This window comes from Coenobita brevimanus, chromosome 19, assembly GCF_032717465.1.
Source record: "Coenobita brevimanus isolate Jiangsu-jjx chromosome 19, ASM3271746v2, whole genome shotgun sequence".
Taxonomy (NCBI): Eukaryota; Metazoa; Arthropoda; class Malacostraca; order Decapoda; family Coenobitidae; genus Coenobita; species Coenobita brevimanus.
Genome location: NC_136972.1, coordinates 9,674,786 through 9,697,706, shown reverse-complemented (window position 1 = coordinate 9,697,706; position 22,921 = coordinate 9,674,786). Strand labels below are relative to the sequence as shown.

Here is a 22,921-nt window from a genome sequence, read left to right as displayed (position 1 = left end):
AGAGTATGACAGTCAACGATAGAGTTCGCATTTTACAGAAGCTTAATGGGTGCTTCCAGTGCCTGCAAGTAGGACACTATGCACCCGATTGTCGGTCACTCCTTCGCTGTGGCTACAGAGGGTGCGGGGGAGAACATGAAACTTTGTTACATCGGTTGCAGAACATGGGATCGTCCAACCTGATTGGAGGAAAGGGACTTAGTAAATTCATTGCTCAGTTGAGTGAAGGTAAGGGAGGGCTTAATCCCGGTTGGAATAGAGAACTTGATGTTCGGATGAAGGCCGATTCAGGTGTCAAGGGAAGGACCAAGGCAAATGTCAAAACAGGAGACCAAACAGCAGCCACGACCACAAGGGTACAAGCTACGGGCCAATGCAGCCATGTGCACACTGTGGGGGCACATACCGGTTGCACAGAATATGGACGCAGTGAGGACATCTGACATCTACAGGGAAAAACTGCATTACCAATAGCTGAAGTCAAGGTGTGGGAGGCGGAGATTCCCCGAAAGAGAATGGTGAAAACATTAGCTCTTTTGGACACAGGCAGCGATAGTTCATTCTGTACCCAGACGTTGACTAGATCACTTAACCAGGAAGGGAAACTCACTCACCTGTACATGGGAACCCTTGCCCATGAATCATTGTACTGGTCATAAGTAGCAGACCTCGTCATTTCAGGGACAAGCACAAAGAAAGGGAGGGCCATTAACCTGTCAAAGGTCCTAACAGTGGAGAAGTTCCCATCTATGCTAAGCAGAGCAGTGGTGACTACTGGTGAGCTGGCTCAGTGGAACCACCTGATAGGAGTTGTGACAACAGGGTCTGAAGGAGGTATGGTCGAGCTGTTGATTGGGCAGGATACTCCTGAGGCTTTGATCCCCTTGGAGGTCAGGACAGGGAGGGATGGAAAGCATTTTGCTGTCAGGACAAGGCTAGGCTGGACAGTTCATGGACCGATTGACAATAATAACCAGGAATGGACATGCCAGACAGGGTGTCTACTTAGCTTGTCAGAAAATTGTGGTACTCACCTGGAAAGACAGGTGCGATCATTCTGGGAGATAGATGAGGGCGCTGCTTGCCTGTTACCCAACGCGTACTCAGCAGAGGACAGTTGCACCTTTCAGCTGTGGTCTGGGTCTGGAATGTTCGAGAATGGCCACTACGAGTTCCCAATATCATTCCTCAGTAAGAATCCAGGTTTCCCTGACACCCAGGCCATGGCCTTTCGTCGCTTGGAAGGCCTACACAAGAGGTTTCTGAAGGACAAGTACCTACATCAGAGGTAAACACATGAGATGGGTGAACTCCTCTCTCGGGGGTATGTCGAGGTGGCCCCAGAGAAGCCACACCATACTGAATTGCCCGTTGTATGGTACCTCCTGCACCACCCGGTACACAACCCAAATAAGCCTGGAAAGGTCCGCATTGTCTTTGACTGCGAAGCCAAATACGAAGGCTTCTCACTTAACACTCAGGTCATGCAGGGCCCTGACTTCAATAACAGTTTAATGGGAGTACTGCTTAGGTTTCGTCAGGGACATACTGCAGTGATGGCAGATGTGGAGTCAGTGTTCCATCAGATCAAGGTTGCACCAGAGCATTGAGAAGTCCTTTGTTTTTTATGGTGGCCTGTGGGGCACTTGTCCTCATGGCCAGTTGCTTATCGGATGACAGTGCACCCGTTTGGAGGAATATGGAGCCCATCTTGTGCAACTTATGCTCTTCATCAGACATTCCAGGACCATAGAGATGACTTTCCCAGCTCGGTAGCTCAGGCTGAAAGGAACTTTTATGTTGACAACTTACTTCTGTCCATGGACTCAGAGAGGGAGGCATCGGAAATGTCCCGACACTTCCGACAGTTGCTAGCCTGAGGGGGCTTCAGACTAACGAAGTGGGCTAGCAATGCCAAGGAGGTCATCGGAGCTGTCCCGCTGGAAGAGAGACATAGTGGCCTGTGAACACTCGACTTTCATCAAGATCAGTGCCTGTGGAGTGGGCTGAAGGAGTGCTTTGGAACCTAGAGTCGGATCTCTTGGCAGTTAAGGTACAGGTGCCAAAGCGACCTACTAACAAGAAGGGGATTTTGAGTTTCGTCAGTTCAGTGTATGATCCTTTGGGCTTGGTGGCCACTTTCATTATTCGACCAAAGCTTATATTTCAGGATGAATGCAAACAGGGAGAGGGCTGGGATGAACCACTGTTACTGCACAACAAAGTCACCTGTACAACTTGGCTGGAGGAGCTGGGTCATCTGGAGTGGTTCCAGGTGCCCAGTTGTTAGAACAATGGGTCTGTTGGACAGGCCACCACCTCTGTGCAGTTACACACCTTTTGTGATGTGCCATGGGTGGCTTATGGCACAGTGTCCTACTTGCAACTAGTGGAGACCATGGGTAATGTGCAATGTTCCTTTGTTTATGGAAAGGCAAGACTGGCACCACTTAAGCAACAAACAAAACCCCAGCTGGAACTTTGTGCTGCAGTCCTTGCAGTAAAGGCAAATGTAATGATCAAGTATGAACTCACCATCACATTTCATGAATCTTTCTTCTGGATGGACAGCATGTTCGATTTACAGTATATCTCAAACAAAAGCCAACATTTCCACACTTTCGTGTCAAACAGAATAGCGGTGGTCCAGAAATTGCCTAGGGTCGACCAGTGGAGACACATCAGCATGTCACTGAATCCAGCAGACGAAGCTAGCAGAAGGCTACGTGCACAGGATCTGTATGTGGGTTCTAGGTGGATCCAAGGCCCTGCGTTTTTATATGCTGACGAAGACCACTGGCCAGAGGGAAGAGAGTTACCATCCAGCTAGGTGATGACGTGGAGGTGAGGCGGGACTATGGTCTGTCTACCCTCACAGTAAATATGGACATCTCTGATGCACCACTCGCGAAGCTGTGGTCTTCCTATTAATTGTGGTACAGCCTGCAAAGAGGTGTGGCCTGGCTAAGGAAGTTTGCGTGCTGGTTTTGATTGATTTACAAATTTTATTGTGTAAGGTTTACATAATAAAAATTACACAAATGGCGCACCCCCTAGTAACACATACGTCGGGTGGATTGCCTTGATGGGTTGAACCATTGTAATAAACATATAAATAGATTAATAATCACAGATATAAAGTTACACGAATATAGTATGATTATATACACATTGTTTCATAACAAGAAACAGGCAGTGGTAAATTTCCTATTATAAAATTGTGGAGATTGTGGTATGGTCACAGTGTAATGAGAGAGAGAGAGAGAGAGAGAGAGAGAGAGAGAGAGGATTATAACATATAGGTGAGAAGCAAGGGAGGGAAAGGAGGAGGAGTAGGTCAGCAATTATAGAGGACTTTAGTCTGAGAACTGTCAGTAATTGGTTGCAATGAAGGACTGTCCCACTGACTCTAGAGGAGCAGTCATGGAGGTTGGGCATCAGGGATCTTCACCTGGCCAAGAAGGCCATCCATCGCACCATTCAAAATGAAGCGCATGGAGCAGAGATTCAGGCCCTGTGTAAGAGGTCGTTGCCTATGCAGAACAGATTGTACTGGTTGGAACCCGTTATGGATGAGGAAGACTAGCTTAGAACTGGGGGTCGGTTGAAGGAAGGGCCGTTTGGAAGAGATCAGGCTAGCCCCATTCTCCTGCCTCGAGATTAACATGTTACAAATATCATAGTCAGGGAGGTACACGAAGGGCAGGCTGGTCACTCTGGTCATGAGCATACAATGGCATGTTTGACACAGAAGTACTGGATTCCCAAGGGCAGACAACTGTTGGACAAGATCATTCGTCACTGTGTTACATGTGGGAAGAACAATTGGGTGTCAGCACCTCAAAGGCAGGCAGACTTACCACCTGATAGGACAACGGCCGGAAAGGCCCTTTTTGCCTTCATTGGGTTCGATTGTTTCAGCCTGTTTATAGTTAAACAAGGACAGAAGCAGACAAAATTGCAGGGATGCATTTTCACCTGTTTAACCAATAGAGCTATTCACTTGGAGGTTCTAGCTTCATCAGACATTGACGCCCTCCTAAATCCAGTTACACATTTTGTTAGTCGGAGGGAGAAGCCCAAGCGCCTGCAGTCAGACAATGGTACCAACATGGTCAGGGCCGACAAAGAGTTGAGAGCAACTGCGAAGGAACGGGCCAAATCTGACAAGCTTCATGCAGCCTTGACAAAGGAAGGCATAGACTGGGTCTTCAACCCCCCAGCTGCCTCGCACATGGGGGGCACCTGGGAGAGGCAAATACGAACAGTAAGAAAAGTACTCCACGCCATAGTTGGTTTACAAGTCCTAGATTATGAGCATCTTCAAACACTTTTCTGTGAGGCGGAGGCTATTGTCAGTAAGAGGCCCATCACACCTGTGCCAGAGGGGCCTTATGAGCTACAAGCCCTCACTCCAGCAAATTTGCTGCGATTGGGCCCCAAGGGTGCCTTACCTCTGGGAGGTGCAACACTCAGTGTAACATATCGAGCACGTTGGGCACACGTCCAGTTCTTGGCCAACAGATTCTGGCAGAGGTGGATCAAGGAATACCTCCCACAGCTGAGGACCCGACAGAAAGCTGTTAAACCACACAGGAATTTTCATCCAAATGACTTAGTCATGATAGCAGACGATAACTGCCCAACTCAGTGGTGCCTTGACAGGGTAATAGAAGTAAAATATGGCAAGGATGGGTTAGTTAGACAGGTCTTAGTGAAGACAGCTAGGAGAACGGTTTTACGGCCTGTTACCAAGCTATGCTTTTTAGATGGATCTTTGGATGATTGCTGAACCGAACACCCAGGGCGTGACTGAAGGCGTGATGGCGTATTTGAGTGTGAATGTTCAAGGGTGGGGGTGCTATTGCGATACGTGCCATCTTGTATTTGGGCGTGAGAGCTCAAGGGAGGGGGTGTTATCGCGATAGGCACCATCAACTCTGGCTTATATTAATGGAAGTGCAAAAAGAGGGGCACCCTAGAGGTTAGATGCCAGCTCAGGTTACAAATGGGTGTTGGAGGGAGTCTGAGAGACTGTACCCTAGAAGGGCTGTTACAGTCGAGATTTTGGAGTGACAAGACATACTGTACCTACACTATCGGGCCAACGGTGGATCGCCCACGGGGCTGTGAGAAGTGGCTTACCCAGAGGGGCTTGGCCATAGGGAGATTACTTTGGATTACTCTGGACCTGTCACACGTAAGCTGTCTCCTGAGGAATTAAGGATTAGGCATGGTCAGTGGTGGACAGTGCAAATAGGTAATGATTACATGAAGAGAATAATGGAATTAGATATAAATGCATATAAGGATTAAGCAGTGATGCTCTTGATTGGTGTTGCCACAACTCAGTGTATATTGCAATGAATCAAACGGGATAACACAGGTGTGATAGAATACAGAAGTTCCTTTTATGCCCACAGATTTTGACAATTAAACGAGTATAGTCCACTTGGAGGGTTCAGTATCCTGAAATCCATGCATGGCGATTATATATATATATATATATATATATATATATATATATATATATATATATATATATATATATATATATATATATATATATATATATATAATATATATATATATATATATATAAGAGAACGGAGGAAGGAAAAACAAATGAGTAAATAAAAAACAATCCATACACCAGATTACTGGCGTCCTCCATTCATAAAATATCTGTAACAGTTAGACTTGAACAGCTGTGGGTTGAAATTTGGAGGGAAACAACACTGGGGAAGCGAATTCCAGAGAAATGCAGTTCGGGGAATGAAAGAATTCTGATAGGCAGAAGTTCTGCAATATGGCTGAGTGACATTCTAGTCATGAGCGCTACCAGATGCCCGTGTAGCACAAGGGAAGGCATGGAGAGGTGGCACCATGGAGGCAACTTCGTCTGAGCATTTCCCCCAAAAATATCTGTAAAATAATGCAAGGGAGGCAACATTCCTTCTTACTTGCAGGGGAGGTAGTTTATATGTAATAACAGGGTTGTTAATAATTCAAACAGCTTTGGTCTGAATTTTGTCTAGTTGTCTTAATGCAACCTCTGCACAACCATTCCACAAGGGTGAGCAATATTCAAGCTGAGAGCACACATGACTCTTATAAATTATAGCTAACTGCTCATCGGCAAAGTTACGGACTTTGTACAACAATCCAAGCTTCCTTGAGGCGGTTTAGCAAGTGATCTGACATGAGAGGTCCAGCTGAGGGCACTGTTAAGTGAGACGCCAAGAATTTCAATACTTTTGGAGATGGGAATATTAGTAGTACTGAAGGTAATGTACGAATCTGGTAATATCTGTCTATTAGTAAACTGTATATATTTAGTTTTACTAGCATTAAAAGAGACAAGGTTGTTTTGTCCCCATTCAGTGATTGTAGATAGATCTTGATTTATGGAGATGGCTGTACTGAGTTGAGAGGTAGAGATATTAGACTTTGTACATGGGTGTCTGAGTGTGAATGAACTATGTAGTGTTGAGTCATCTGCATATGAGTGAATGAGACTGTGGGTGACAGATAAGAGATCATTAATATGAACCAGAAATAGGGTTGGCACCAGAACTGATCCTTGCGGCACGCCGGTGTTAATTGAGTGGAAATGGGAATATACATCATCTACTTTTACACTTAATTTCCTGTCACTAAGATAGGAAGAAATCAAAGGAACAAAAGTCGTTAGTCCATAGCAAGGGAGTTTGGACAGCAGGGAATGGTGCCATACTCTGTCGAAAGCTTTAGAGATATCAAGAGCTACTCATGCCCAGTTCACTGCTGTAGAGTACTTGCATTATGGAATTATTTTATTTTTATTTTTATTTTTTCAAATCGTAAATGATTTAATATCCTGATACTTTAAATATTTAATAATTCTCATTTTTTCAAGACGGTAAATAATTTCAGATTGTTTTTTTTTTACTTTGATGTAACTTTATTTATATAAGTGTTGCCAGACTTACACGTACAGTTGACGTGTTTCGTATGTTTTCAGCATTTCTCGTACAGTACGTGCTCGGAAGTTTGACATTGTGTTCAGTCGTATTCTGCATCTCGGAGTAGTAGGTTCGAACTTTTGTAGTGTGCTGTTTGTTTGGTTAAGATACTGTAACATCATGGTGTATATGAAATTTAGTGTTATTTTTCTATTACTCAATAATGAAGTAAAAAAAATACCATGTTCTGTTGTTTCCTAACGATATAATTTTATTTCACTGTATTTTATTGTGTGCTTTTGTTACAATGTAGACTAGATCAAGTAACAACATTTAGCCATATCTTTGTTGTTATTAGTGTGGTCAAGATCTGATTTACCATGTAAGAAATGCAAGAGAAGTGACGACTACATTCGTTATGGTTTGACCTGTACGACAGAAAAGGATGGAACTCAGAGACCACAGAGTATCCTATGCAGCACGGTATTTACAAATGCAAATCTCAAACCTTCACGACTTAATGAACATTGTAACAATCAGCATGGGGGTACAAATTCTGGGAATGATTTCGAAACACTGAAGATCAAGAGGGCACGATATGATCGTGGCGGTACCTTGCCAATGCAAAGGTTTGTCGAAGCAAAGAAGTTACATATTTATGTGCCAAGAAAAATAATTCATACAATTGCTGGCAAACCAGTGAAACCTTGTGCACTAGAAATGGCAAAAATAGTGTTACGTGCCTGGGTACAAAAAAATCTTCGACACTTACCTTTGTCAGATGCCATCATCTGTTCGAGGACTGGTGACATGAGTACAGATATCTTGCAGCAGATAATCGCTATCAAAACTAGTCCTGTCAAAATGGGTCTTCAGTTAGATCACTTAATTGATGTCAGTTCATGTAGTTACTTAATGGTATTTGTATTTATGTGAAGGAGTAAAAAGTAGTGGAAGAATTCTCGTTCTGTGAACCACTGACGACCACAAAAGCAACTGATGATTTCAATCTTGTGAAAAAGTTTTTCATGAAGCATGGAATGACTCTAAACATGTGCACTGATGGAGCCTCCACCATGCTAGGAAAAAAATCAGGGTTTGCTGGTGATATGAAAAAGGAGTTGTCCCATGTAACTCCCATGCACTTTGTGTTGCATCGTCATGCACCTGCAGCAAAGTCGTTACCAGAACACCTAAACAATGTTTTGTCAGTTGTTGTGCCTCCAGTCAGTTTTATCAGAGGACGTGCCCTGAATCACAGTGTTTTGTGAAGAAATTGGAGCTGAGGATAGTGTTCTGTAACACATGGAAGTTAGTTGGCTTTCCTGGGCAGAGTGCTTACTCATGTGTTTGAACTGAACAAAAATATTAAGCGGTGTTTTAGAAAGCAAGACGGTGATGTAGCTGACCATTTTGAAAACAGGATGTTCGTTTTTTCCTTCACATACCCTGGCTGCTACAGTGATCCCTCAATTATCCAGATGCTCAGTATCCAGACTTATTCAGTACCCGGACGCCGGGCCTTGGCTCTATTAACCCGTCACGTCCCAATGTTTTCCGCACCTCCGACATCCCCCAGTCCCGAGGTATTTTCGATTTTTTTTTTTTTTTTGGCTAAAACCTTCGCTTTTGGTGAGAAACATCGAAAATTCATAGAGAAATCACTCACCTGAGGTTTAAAATACCCAATCCAGGTAGGAGTTCCTCCTTACCTGACTGGGTTTTCTAACATGCTGGCAACAAAGAAAACGAGTTCTATGGGAGGGTAACTATTTTATCCACTCATAGGTATTTATTTATTTACTTGGTACGAATGTATATGTAGTATGAGAGTATATTGGTTTTCAAGCAGTAATAAAGGCATTATAAGCATTGTTTCACTCACTAATCACCATACCTGACCTTTTTTTGCCACATTACCTGATCATTATTTCTGGCTGTTTCTTCTTCTAATGCTATGTAAACATTGTCCTCCACATTGTCATCGATTGGGGAATCACTCTGGCCCTGAATATCTTTACTAGCCAGGTCCCTGGTAACAGGTCCTTTGCCAAGACAATGGCGTGAGGGGGGGAGGGGGGAGGTTAAGCGGTGTAAGGCATTGTCCCTGCTTGGCATCTTGTAGAGGAATAGAGGAAGGTGTCCTGTGTATACATACGAAAAATCACTGGCGAAAATTGAAAATTGTGCAAATTAGGGACCTTGCAATTGCACGACGTACTGGTATGTCGCCGGGACTGGCAAATGCAAATTGTTGCAACGTACCCATATGTCAACGGGACGGGGCGGGTTAAACCATTATCCAAATTTACTTGCTATTATCCAGATGTAAAAGTGCCCGAGAACTTTGGCTGGCCAGCCGACATGTCCAAACATTCGGTATCATGGCTGCTGAGCTCAAGGTGTGTGCGGGAAGAAGTCCGTAAACCACAACCAGAGATAAATTGTCCATCCACTCCTGTACTGAATGGTAAAAGTCATGCTCTCATCCGATCACTCCCAATGAACCTCCAACACCCAAGCAATATGACTGTTACCCGCAAGTGGTTTCAAAATGTCCGTATGCATCCCCACCCAATGTCGAAGTATCATGTGGCCAACAGGCTAGCTCTTTCCTCACTGCCACTGTGCATGTAACACAAACCATTAGCCACAAGTACATGTTCACTGTCTGCCTCTCCACTGAACGCCGACAGTCGTGTGGTCAGAGGCTAAGTTTTGCCCAACCACCACCACCATTGAACAAAGACCATGAGCCACAAGTACATGTTCGGTGAAAGTGCTCGTCCGCCTCTCTACTGAACGTTGAAAATCGCGCAGCCACCGGGAGGTACTAGCACCACACACACACACACACACACACACACACACACACACACACGGACAGAGAGAGAGAGAGAGACCTTCCTATGCTGAGTACAATATCAGTACAGTACAGTAATTTATGTACCAATGCATTTGATAGTACTACGATAGTGTACTGTACACAGTACAGTACTGTATGTGTGTATGTACAGTACAATACTCTACAGTTCACTTCCATTCGGTATGCGTATATGTTTCAGTGCTGCAGTCACCCTCCTTTGCCAAGCAGCCGTATTGGGATATGTTAGGTTTTGTAAGGTAAAATACAGTTAATCTATGTAATTTTGCCTGTGAAACATATTGAGCATATTTTCGAGAAAATCCTATGGTTATTTTTGACAGGATGAAGTGAGCATGGTTCCTGGCTGAGGAATGCGGGTGGCCACTGCTCGTGTAACACAGACCACAACGTACGAGTACATGTTTGGTGACAGCACCCGTCTGCCTCTCTACTGAAGATCGAATATCGTGCGGCTGCCAGAAGGCACACACACACCACACACACAAAGAGATTCCTTCACATGCCATGAAAATAAAGAGTATCAGTACTGTACAGGAAATTCTGTACCAATGCATATGATAATAGAGTACTACAGTACTGTACTGTACACAGTACTGTACTCTACTGTATGTGTGTGTACAGTAGTGTATGTACAGTACAGTACCATCCTGTACTGTACTGTATAATACACTTCCATTCGGTATGGGTAATCAATACCACAGAGTATCAGTCCTGTACAGGAATTTCTGTACCAATGCATATGATAGTACAGTACTACAGTACTATACTGTACACAGTACTGTACTCTACTGTATGTGTGTACAGTACTGTATGTACAGTACAGTACCATGCTGTACTGTACTGTACAATTCACTTCCATTCGGTATGGGTATTCAATACCACAGTCAGCCACCTTATTAGGAAATGTTAGGTTTGGTAAAGTTAGGTAAAGATATACTATGTAATTTTGCCTGGGAAAGTCATTGAACATATCTGCAAGAAAATTCTATGGTTATTTTGAATGGATGAGGTGAGCATGTAACACAGAATACAACCCACTAGTAAAATTACAGTAAAACTGCCCTTCTGGCCCTAATGTACACTGAATGGCAGGGGTCCCCCGGCCTCCGGGATTAGTGTGGAAACCCTCAATCATGCATGCTTGTCTGCTTCCTTACTGAATGGTCAGAGTCACCTGGCAGGCTGCATGAGTCATCCACTACCTGAGGCGGTGATCTACTGGTCATCTGCTGTTGCCGTAACATACTAACCCTAGCCTGGGCAAATGGAAGTGAACCTTATAGACAGTTGTCAGTTTGCTGCATGTAACTTCCTCTGTGCTGAAAAGCAACTGTTTGTTGCGATATGGCAGGGATGTACTGTCCTGCTTGCTGGTGAACAGAGGCCTGCACCTCTGTTCCCGCCTTTCTACCCCTTGTGAGTGGTTCCATTTGCAATGATGGCTGTTCTGCTTGCTTGTGAACAGAAGCCCGCACCTCAGTTCCTGCCTTTCTGCCCCTCGTGAGTGGTTCCACTTGCAATGATGGCTGTGATTGCAGTTGCTTTTGTGGTGATTCCCTACCTTCTTCAGGTTGTGGACCTGCTCTGTTGCATTCATGTGTGTGTGGTGATGGCCACACCACCACCTGAGAAGTGGAAGAGGAAGGTTCTGAGTCTGGAGAAGAAGCATGAGATATTAGGCAAGGTTGACACAGGCTGGGCCACAGGACATATTCTTCACGCATATGATCTATCCCATCCAACATTGTTTGATATCAAGAAGTCACGTACGCAGTACGGACAGGACTTTGGTGAAAGCACGCAACGCGGCAACAGGAAGGTAATATCCCAGGCCCGACATGCCATTATCAACCAGTCGACTTTGATGTGGTTTCATCAGCAATGTGGTGCTGGTGTGCTAGTGGATGGGACCGAGGTGAAGGCTGCTGCTGTGAAGTTTGCATACCTGCACAATGTCCAGGACTTCAAGCCATTAGTGAGATGGCTCTTCAAGTTTAAGCTACACCATGGACTTTGGGGCCATAAGGCACACAACAAATCCTTGGATGCTGCAGCAGAAAAAGTTGACCTGTTTCGCCAGAAAGTGCAGCACCTGATCAAGGATGAGGGCCTTGCCATTGGTCAAGTCTATAACGCTGATGAAACTGATCTGTTCTACCACTCCTTGTCCACCCACACACTGGCTAAGGAATGGGAGAAGTCTGTGCCTGGTCAGAAGTTGTCCAAACAGCCTGTCTGTTTTGTGCTGTGCCAATGCTAACAGGATGCACCACCTCAAACCTGTTGTTGTTGGGCGTGAAAAACAACCACGTTGTTTCTGTGGGTAGATGGATAACCTTCTTGTTGTGTGGTACCATTCTGTGAAGGCCTGGTTTACCGCTATGATCTTCAGAGGTTAGCTTCACAGACATTTCATTGAAGTTATCCGTTATCGAATGGAGGTCCTTGGAATCGCTACCGACTGGGTGAAGGCACTCCTGCTCCTGGACAATGCTCCTGCGCATCTATCTGAGATGGATTTGGTTGCTTTTCGTGGGCAGTTTCATGTTTCTTCCACCTAATACAACTGCTCTGATTCAGCCAATGGACCAGGGTGTGACTGTGGCTGCGAAGAGACTATACCACTAGAGGTTCCTCAACGAGGTGATGGTGGTGCTGGAGGATGCCAAAATATGCCAGAATGAACTAAAACACTTCCAAAATAAGGAGGGGTACTGTACATACAGTAGTGTTCAAGTAGGGTGTTTTTTGGTTTTGAGTGGTTTTTCTGCATGGTTTTCTAGTGTTTCAATCAATCAATCAATCATTTCCTGTGGCATCTTCGGGGATGCATAGGGCCTCGAGGAACTCACACCACCACATCCTATCTTGTGCTAACTCCTCAAGATCTCCCCAACACTCATCTCCAGCTTCCCGACTCATTGTCCTCACCCACGTCTCTTTTGGCCTTTCTCTACCTCTCCTACCAAGTGCCACCCACCCTGGTGTACCTCGTACTATTCCCTGTCTCCTAAACACATGTCCTAGCCACTTCCATCGTGAGAACCTAACATATTCATCGACTGGCTGCACTCCCGTTATTTCTCTAATTCTACTATTTGATATTCTTTCCCACCACTTAACTCCTAATATTCTTCTAAGTGCTTTTTTTTCAAACACCAAGAATTTATTTTCCATAGTCACTGTGCTGTACCAAGACTCGTGTCCATAAATTAAGATACTCCTAACCATTACCTTATAAAGTTTGATTTTTGTTTGCACAGAAAAATTGTTATTATTCCAAATATTTTTAAGCATTCCCATTGCCTGATTAGCCTTCTTTAACCTTTCCTCGAATTCAAAGTTCAAAGAACCATCCTTGGCTAAATAAGTACCTAAATATTTAAACCTATCAACTTGCTTTACAACCATACCTCCAATTACACATTCCTGCGCATTTTCCATATTCATATTGATTATTTAAGTTTTTCCACAATTAATAACCAAACCCACCTTTGCGACCTTCACTCACCAAACAGTCCAACACTCTCTGCATCTCTTCTGGCCCATCACAAATCAAAACTATATCATCTGCATAATCTAAATCCAAAAGTTTCCTGTTCTCTCCCCAAAGTATACCTGCACCGGTTTCTGTTCCAACGCGTTTCATAATGTAATCAATGACCAATATAAATAGTAAAGGCGATAGAACACCACCTTGAATTACTCCGGACTTGACTTCAAACGAATCACTCAGACAACCATCAACCATCACTTTACAAAATGTGTCCTCATGCATGTTCATAATGACCCTCACCAATATAAATAGTAAAGGCGATAGAACACCACCTTGAATTACTCCGGACTTGACTTCAAACGAATCACTCAGACAACCATCAACCATCACTTTACAAAATGTGTCCTCATGCATGTTCATAATGACCCTCACAAACTCCTCTGGTATTCCATAATGTCTCATGATCTTCCCCATAGTCTCTCTCGAAACACTATCAAAAGCCTTTTCAAAATCAACAAAACAAAGACTTAACGGTACTCTCATTTCATTAACTTGCTGCATCAAATGCCTAACTATAAAGATCTGATCATTGCAACCACGTCCCTTTCTAAAACCAGCCTGTTCATCCCTCAGAATACCCTCAACCACCGGCTCCAACCTATTTAACAACACTCTACTGAAAACTTTCAAAGCTATCGGTGACAAAGAGATTCCCCTCCAATTACCACATTCACTCAGGTCTCCCTTCTTCGGAACTTTAACAATTACACCATTCTTCCAAACTGATGGTAGTAACCCCGTCGCCCATATCTTATTGAATAGCTTGGTCAAGATCATTATTAATCTATCCCTCCACTTTAAACATTTCCGGAAATAAACCATCCTCCCCTGGTGCCTTATTATTCTTTAACTGTTTTACTGCTTTCTCCACTTCTGCAAGCCTCAACTCTCCTGTTTCTATATTTAAATCTTCCTGAGCAGACGATATATCCTCTTCTGGTGGTATTGGTCTATTAAGAACTGTCTCAAAATGCTCTTTCCATCTATTTTTAATATCTCCATCTTTGGTCAATAAATTTCCTTCCCTGTCTCTAACTGGTATTTCCTTGCGTTTACCTGCATTACCACTCAGTTCTCTAATCGATTCATATGCTATTCTTTGACTCTGTCCATCATTTTTGTTTATTAAGATTTCAGTCTCTGCAACCATTTCATCCACACATCTTCTTTTATCTCTCTTAGCTAACCTTCTTACTTCTGAATTCAAACTCCAGTACGCAGCTCTTGCTAATTCAATCTCTCGTTCATCAACGTATTGCATCTTACTCCTCAATTTAGCCTCACCTCTCTTTTTTTATCATATCCCACGTTTCCTCTGATATCCATTTCTTTCTCCTGAATCTATGTCTCCTTCCAATCGTACATTCAGCAGTCTCATGCAAAACTTTGTTCACATCCTCCCACATCTCATCTACACTTCTCTCCCCCTCTTCCAACGTTTCCCACACCAAAAACCTATTTCTGCATTCTAATCTGAATTCCTCCTTTTCTTCACCTTCCCTTCTAAGCTTAACAATATCGGATCTACCAACACCAGATTTTTCCTTCTTCTGATTTTTAAGTTTAAACCTTATTTTTGCAATGCTGAGTTGATGGTCACTACCAATATCCACTCCCCGTTTAACATGAACATCTAGCAGAGAACTTCTATGCCTCCTACTGATAGCGATGTGATCAATCTGATTTTTATATTTTCCACACGGCGACACCCAAGTTGTCTTGTGTATATTGCAATGCTGAAAGAGTGTGCCCCTGGTGACTAAGTCATTTGCTAGACAGAAGCTTCCAAACCTCACTCCGTTTTCACTCATCCTACTACCAACTCCCATCTTACCCATACATGCCTCAAATCCCTCAATTGAACAGCCCATTACTGCATTAAAGTCTCCAATGCGGACCAAACATTATGTCTAGGTACCCTTCCTACTCCTTCTTGCAACTTTTCATAAAATGTGTCTTTCCTTTCATCGAGTGCATCATTAGTAGGTGCATAACACACAAACAGACTGATGTTGCCATGATTTGATTTAAACCGTGCGTATAACAATCGCTCATCTATAGGATCCCACTCACATAAAGCCTTATTTGCCTTACAACCCAGCAACAATCCTACTCCCTGATAATGCATTCCGTCCTGTCGGCCAGATATCAATAAACGTATACCATCCTCCAAATCCAGTTTATCGACTCCAGTTAATCTAGTTTCTGTCAGAGCACAAATATCAAGTCCGTAATTTTGAAAAACTTTCACTAACTCATCGATTTTACCGTCATGATTTAGCGTTCTCACATTCCAGTTACCAATTTTAATTGTATTTTTTGCATTAACAAAGGAATTAGATTGTAATTGAGGCAACCGTGAGATTCTTAGCACCCCCTGCCCGTTTAAGGGCTGCACGGGACTGGGGGCCATTATTGTTCTCTCAGAGTCCATCAAGGTTTCTTTGGCTAACTTCCTGAACACCTCGCCATTGTGTTGCAGTCGCAGTAGGCAGCTAACTTGCCTGATTGCCCACACCCGAAAGACCCAGCTATGCTGTAGCCAGTCACATGCCGGCATGCTTCCCAGCCATTTCACTCTCAAGGAGTTCCTCTGCCTGAGAAAGCAACCACCCCCCTGCTCCCAAGGGCTTTTGATCTGTGTAGGTAGAGGGCGATCACTCCCTCACTAGCCATATACAGTGTATATACAGTGTATAGGCTACACTCACCATTACTTTTGATATATCAATGTGTGTTTTAATGTCTAAATATGCCTGAATGACTGGGAAACACTGCCAAATGAAGCATAGGTACTGTAGAAATAAGTTTGGTATAGGTTGGAGGTGGGTATAGGTAGGGTCTGGGAGTGGTAGGGGAATAGTGTTCATTACCCCGATGTTGCCACTACCCAGACATGCCTTTGGCTCTATTATGTCTGGATAATTGAGGGATTACTGTATATCCACACATCTCAATGAACAGGACACCATCCAAGAAACTGGAATGAACATGATTACAGCATGGCTAAAGGTGTCTTCCTTCACCCATAAACTTCCAGTTTAGATAAAGCGCACTGAGAATGGAAACCTCACAAACTTTCCCAAACTTGATGAAATGCTAATGCAAAAAAAGAAGTACCCACCGCCACTTAAATGAATCTGGGCCAGTTTTTCCAAAGATAATTTTACCATGGAGATATGTCTGATGCACCGGGATGGATCCAGGATCCATATTTTCTTTTCAACCTGGATTCCATTGATGACAGTGATACAATGAAAATGATCTCATTGAGCTGAAAGCCAGTCAAAAACTCCAAATGGTTTTGATTCAGTTCAGCAAGATATCTTCTGCTGTGCACAACTCGACATGTTCATCCAGTTAGAAGAGAGAGCATTGGAGGTCCTAATGCCATCTTCGGCCACCTACTTGTGTGAAACAGGATTTTCAGTCCTTGTACACATAAAAACAAAAGCCAGGAACCATTTGGATGCAAGTGACGCTAGGCTATGGGTGTGTCTATTTAAAAAAAGAATGTCATTGAGGCATGATCATCAATCAACAAAAAAAGAACCATTAGCAATGTTTCAGTATGAAGAGTTGCATTAATAAGTCCTGTCACAGCACTAAGCACTTGTACTCATCAAAAAATGGAATGAACATAAGTCATACTACATTTAACCTACCCCGTCCCGACCGATTTTCCACCACTGACTCCCCCCAGTCCCGACCAATTTTGGAAAAAAAAATTTTTTGGCTCAAACCTCCGCTTTTGGTGAGAAACATCGAAAATTCACAGAGAAATCGCTCACCTGAGGTTTAAAATACTCGATACAGGTAGCAGTACTCCTTAACTTTCTGGGTTTTCTATCAGGCTGGCTCCAAAGAAAACGAGTTCTATGGCAGGGTGTCTCTTCCACACCACTCATAAATGGTATTTATTTATTTATTTGGTACGAATTTATATGTAGTACGAGAGTATATTAGTTTTCAAACAGTAATATAGTTAATAAAAAGCTTTGTTTCACTCACTAACTCATCAACATACCTGACCTTTTTTGGCGACATTACCTGATCATTTCTGACTGTTTCTTCCTCTAATGCCACATAAACTTTGTCCTCCACACTGTCATCGATTGGGCGATCACTCTGGCCTTGAATGTCTTAATTGGCCAGGTCACTGGTAACAGTTGAATTGGCAAGAGAGTGGCGTGTGTGGGGGGGAGGTCATGCAGGGTAAGGCATTGTCCCTGCCTGGCGTCTTGTAGAAGAAGGTGTCCCGTGTATACGTACCAAAAATCACACGCAAAAATTGAAAATTGTGCAAATTATGAACCTTGCCATTGCACGACGTACTGGTACGTCGATGGGTCTAGCTGTGACAAAACGTTGCGACGTACTCATCCGTCGATGGGACGCCTCGGGTTAATGTGTGCATGTATGTGTGTGTGTATGAGAGAGAGAGAGAGAGAGAAAGAGAGAGAGAGAGAGAGAGAGAGAGAGAGAGATTTTAATACTGATATATAGTTATGAAAGTTGTCATTACTAAAGGAATATGTGATTATAACATAACGGCACCTGTGACAGCACTTACCAATGTGACTGTCACTGTATTGTATGGATGCCTTTCAAAAGTTTATTTTGTACTACTCTACCTTGAGGTTTATTTTCAGGAAATAATTCGCATTACGTTTATCGTATTCATAATATAATAAATCCAAAATATTAACCATGTTTGTGACACTGATGCATTTCACCTCATACTTTTTTTTTCGACAGTCAAAATAATGAAACGTTATGGTTATTATTGTCATTATATTAAAATTTTTACTGTAACAGGGGATACGGGAACATTTTCTGAATTTACAAGGGGTACGGTTGATTAAAAAGGTTAAGAACCACTGGTCCAGGAGGACTTCAATCTCGAGCCTCTTGCGGTGGGGTTAGGGTTTAGTCATGAAGTGGAGGTTGAGTCCAATGTTTAGTATTTATTCTTGTTCCCATGTTCAAGGTCCGGGACAAGGTAATAAATCCTGTCGCAGGTTGTCGGAGTTATATATATATATATATATATATATATATATATATATATATATACAGTAAACCCTCATTATACGATGCCTCTTTGTACGATATTTTGCTTATACAATGTCAAAATTTTAGTACCCTATGCCCACTATACAATGGGAACGATTTGCAACAACGATGGATCATCCGCGGCTCAGTGAACACCGAATGTGCAAACGCAACAAAAACGTCCTCACACTGTCAGCATTAGACCACACACACTTGTCCACCGGTCCAGCCTCATTAGCTAGCCCTGCCCAGCCAGCCAGCCCTGCCCAGCCAGGCAGTTCTGACATTGATGAGTGAGGGCTGTGAGTCCCTGTGACTGTGAGGCCGAGTCAGGACAATTCGCCATCAGGACGATTTCCCATCATTTATTTACGTATCAGTTTATTTAGCAAGTACACTAGTTTTTTAATTATGTAAGTTATAAAAGTGATGGTAGTTTATTGTTTATATAGTAAATGTAAATTATGGCATCAAATCATGGGCATTAAATGAAAAATAATAATATATTGAAACGTGAATCAGCTGATTTATGATCGATCCTTCATCTTAGCATAAGGCTACATACGAGACATTGGCATTTATATAAATGCCTAATTACCTTAAGTGAACGATCGACATACTTTGGAATTATACAAATAATCTTCATGTTAAGTCTATATAAATGTTTCGGGATATTTCGCCATCAAGTCAATTCGCCATCACAACAAGAACAAGACAATTCGCCATCGGGACTTTTCGTCGTCAAGATGATTCCCCGGCGTTTATTTTCATATCAGTTTATTTAGGAAGTACACTAGTTTTTTAGTACTGTACTTGTACCTCTTCAAAGTCGTTTTAAAATATACCCAGGATGTTGTAGTACCAATGGAAATTAATGAAAACAACTGTGGGTGATGCTAGAACATAATTCAAACTCAAGTACAGCTAGGTAGAAACAAGTTAAATATTGTCCAAAAGTGCAACTTACAAATGAAATCCAAAGCCAATGCTATTGAATGAAAATAGACTTTGATAGATCCCCCTGAGAATTAATTATTAAAGTATCAGTTAATCAGTAATAAGTATATTTATAGAATGACGGGGAATTGTCTGGACGGGGAATGTCCATATTATGACGACGAATTGTCGACTTCACGGCGAATTGTCTAGGAACCACATAAACAACCGTTGCTTGCTTCAGTAAAGGTAAGATCTACTGTATACTGTAGTTTTCATGTTTTTTTCTCTTTATTCACTATTAATGTGTTACTTTAAATGTTTAAACATAAAGATATTTCATGTCTGTGAGTGCTAAGGTGTGTGTATGTGAGAGTTTAGGCACGTCTGGGAACATATCCCCATTGACTCCATGTTATAATGGGATTGCTATACGATGGATTGCTTTACGATGGGGTTTTCAGGAACGGAACCCCATCGTATAATGAGGGTTTACTGTATAAGTAATCCCTCTAATATCCGAATGCCCAATATCCGAACATCCCCACTAACCCGACATAATCGTCCTGGGATCCAGTATTCCCAAAATGGTCTGAAAACCGCAAAAAATTCGAAAAAAAAAAAAATTCCCACCTGTAATTTGAACTTGGCGTGTGGGGCGCGGGACAGCTTTGTTGTGGCGCATCATTTGTCCGACGTCCGATAGAGCGCCCCTGCATCCTCCCCACTTTCCACCTGTCTCTCGCCGCGAGTGCACGCTCGTTGTCATGGCTGCCCACGTGCTCACTTTTGTGGTGGTTCCTTACCTGCTGCAGGCACTCCTGATGCTCTCGTACCTCTTATTAGTGTGTGTGATGATGGCCCCGCCGCCTGAGAAGAGGAAGAGAGTGGTGTTGACTTTGGAGAAGAAAAGGGAGATATTGGAGAAAGTAGATGTGGGGTGGTCTTCTTCCCGCATCCTCCGCGAGTTCAACCTGGCCCGATCTACTTTGTTCGATATCAAGAGATCCCGAGACAAACTCATGTAGTACACGGCTGACTTCTCATCGAGAAGCAAACACAATGTGGAGAGGAAGGTGATGTTTACTCCCAAGTTTGCTATCGACTTGCTATTGACTTGGTATCGACAGCAACGTGCTGCTGGTGTGATGGTACGTGGTACGGAGCTGAAGGCTGCTGCTGAGAAGTTCGGTCAGACTCGAACCACCCTTGATGTTCATGTTCATAATGCCCAGTTTGTGACTCTGCATGCTCTCAGTTCCATTCCCTTGAGCAGTATCAGTCCTTTCATCATCAAGAAAGTGATTGATTACTGTGCTGGGGAGGTGGAACATGTCAGAAAACTTGGTAATGGAGACCTACTAATCAAAACCGTAAATTCATCCCAGGTTAAAGACTTAATGAAACTGTGTAAGTTCCATGAATATGATGTCGAGCCAAGGATCCCGTATTCCATGAATTTCTGCAAAGGTGTTATCACCTGCAGAGATCTCATGGTTATGGAAGAGGACGAGATCATACGGGAACTTGCTCAGCAGGATGCAATCAGTGCCCGGTTTATTACTAGATATTCCGAAGGCATGAGGAAGAAGACTGCCAATATTGTCTTGACTTTTGGCAAAGTTTCACTCCCGGACCATGTAAAAAATGGCTACGAAATTGCTAACGTAAGGCCTTATATCCCCAATTCCAATTCATTGCTTAAGATGTCAATTATATGGGCACAGTGATAAGACTTGTCGGGTTTCCCAGTCAGTGTGTGGCAAATGTGGAACACAGGGACGTGATGCTGAACACTGCACATCGGAGATGGTATATTGTTTTCACTGCAAGGGCGCACACTCCACTTCCTCTAGGGATTGTCCCAAGTGGAAGGAGGAGAAGGAGGTCTGCGTAGTTAAAGCAACTGCAGGCATTTCCTACTACGAAGCTAGGAAGAAGGTGAAGGAGTTGCATGCAACTCCCACGCTGAATAGGTCCTATGCTTCGGCGGTAATGTCCCGTCCTATGATGTGTTCTGTTGAAACACAGACTGACCCTGAACCTGTTCCTCTTGCCTCACTCTCTACCTCTCCATTTGAGCCTCCTGTCCAATCCACCTCTCAAACTGACACCCCTATTGCACCTTCCTACTCTCAGGCTGCTGCTGCCTCTCAGTCAGTGAAACCTAAACAGAAGCATGACAACTCTAGTAAGAGTAATATGACCACCCTTACCAAGTCACGACCTCATGTTCTTCCTGCTCCTGGCCCAGCGAGGGAGAGAAAAGGTAGCTCTTCCTCAGTGGACTCTGGGACCCTAGTTATTGATGAAAATATGGAGGTTTCTGTCACCAAGCACTGGGATAGGTCCCCTGGTAGTCGCTTGCCTGTTGGCGGGCGGTGTAAAAGAACCAAGAGCACTGGCCACTCTCGTAAATCTTAAACCGCAACATTCACTATATTACAGTGGAAATGTAGAGGTGTTGGGAGTAAGTTACAAAATATAGCAATCTTGCTTTCAATACACAGGCCACACGTTGTTTGTTTACAGGAGACGCGCCTGGAGGATCATCCTGATCCTCCACAGTTCCAACATTACCATTCGTAAAGAAGACATGAAGGTCACAGAGTTGCCATATGCACACACAAATCACACCCACAAACGGAAGTGATTCTAAATTCTACTCTGGAAGCTGTCACATGCAGAGTAAAATTTAAATAACACGTATCTGTCTATTTGCTCTCTGTACTGTCTTCCACACGGCCTCATTGATAGTGATGCTTTAAATTCATATTTCAACATCTTCCTGGCAATAAGTTAGTGTTGGGCGACTTTAATACACATCACTATCAATGGGGCAGCTTGAGGATTGATGGTCGTGGGGAGCAAATAGGCGACCTAATACTACAGCCCAACATCTGTCTTCTGAACGATGGTAGAGCGACTCGTGTAGATGATTGTACTGGTAACTTTTAGGCCACTGACTTATCTTTGGCCTCCCCTGGTATACATCAAGATTTGTCATGGGACCCTTATGACGACTCCTTGGGAAGTGATCATTTACTCATCTGTCTTTCTTATACACACGACATCATTTCGGACCCTCCACCTCCAAAATTTAACTTTAAGAAAGCAGATTGAGGATCCTTCTCAAAGATCGCCAATTTAGATATATCTGGGGAGACCATAGATGTTAAGGTCGAAATTTTAACCAAATCCATATTACACGCAGCTAAGGCTGCTATTCCCAAGACTTCTACAGTTCATGCGAGGCATAGAGCACATTGGTGGACGCCAGATTGCCAACAAGCATTAAGGAAACGCAATAGGAGATACAGGATTTTTGATAGTCAGCCCACTGAGGAAAATTTTATTGCATACAAAAAGGCACGAGCTGAGGCAAGGAGAATAATGAGAAGAGCCAAACTTGACTCCTGGCGGTCCTTTATGCCCACGGTGACTCGTACAACACCATTAAATAAAGTCTGGTCCACTATAAGAGTATTAAATAATAAAGGCCTATACTTCTCTGTCACCACCCTGCAGGTGAACAACATCTAT

The 22,921-nt window shown here is 43.2% G+C and overlaps 1 protein-coding gene across 1 annotated transcript; it reads left to right on the top strand.

Annotated features, from left to right (window-relative positions):
- Nucleotides 1-5: 5 nt before the first annotated feature.
- Nucleotides 6-1,292, top strand: LOC145391687 (uncharacterized). Its single transcript, XM_080266233.1, has 2 exons — nucleotides 6-429; nucleotides 682-1,292. The coding sequence occupies exons 1-2, from the start codon at nucleotides 6-8 to the stop codon at nucleotides 1,290-1,292; spliced, it is 1,035 nt and encodes a 344-aa protein (XP_080122359.1).
- The last annotated feature ends 21,629 nt before the right edge of the window (nucleotides 1,293-22,921 follow it).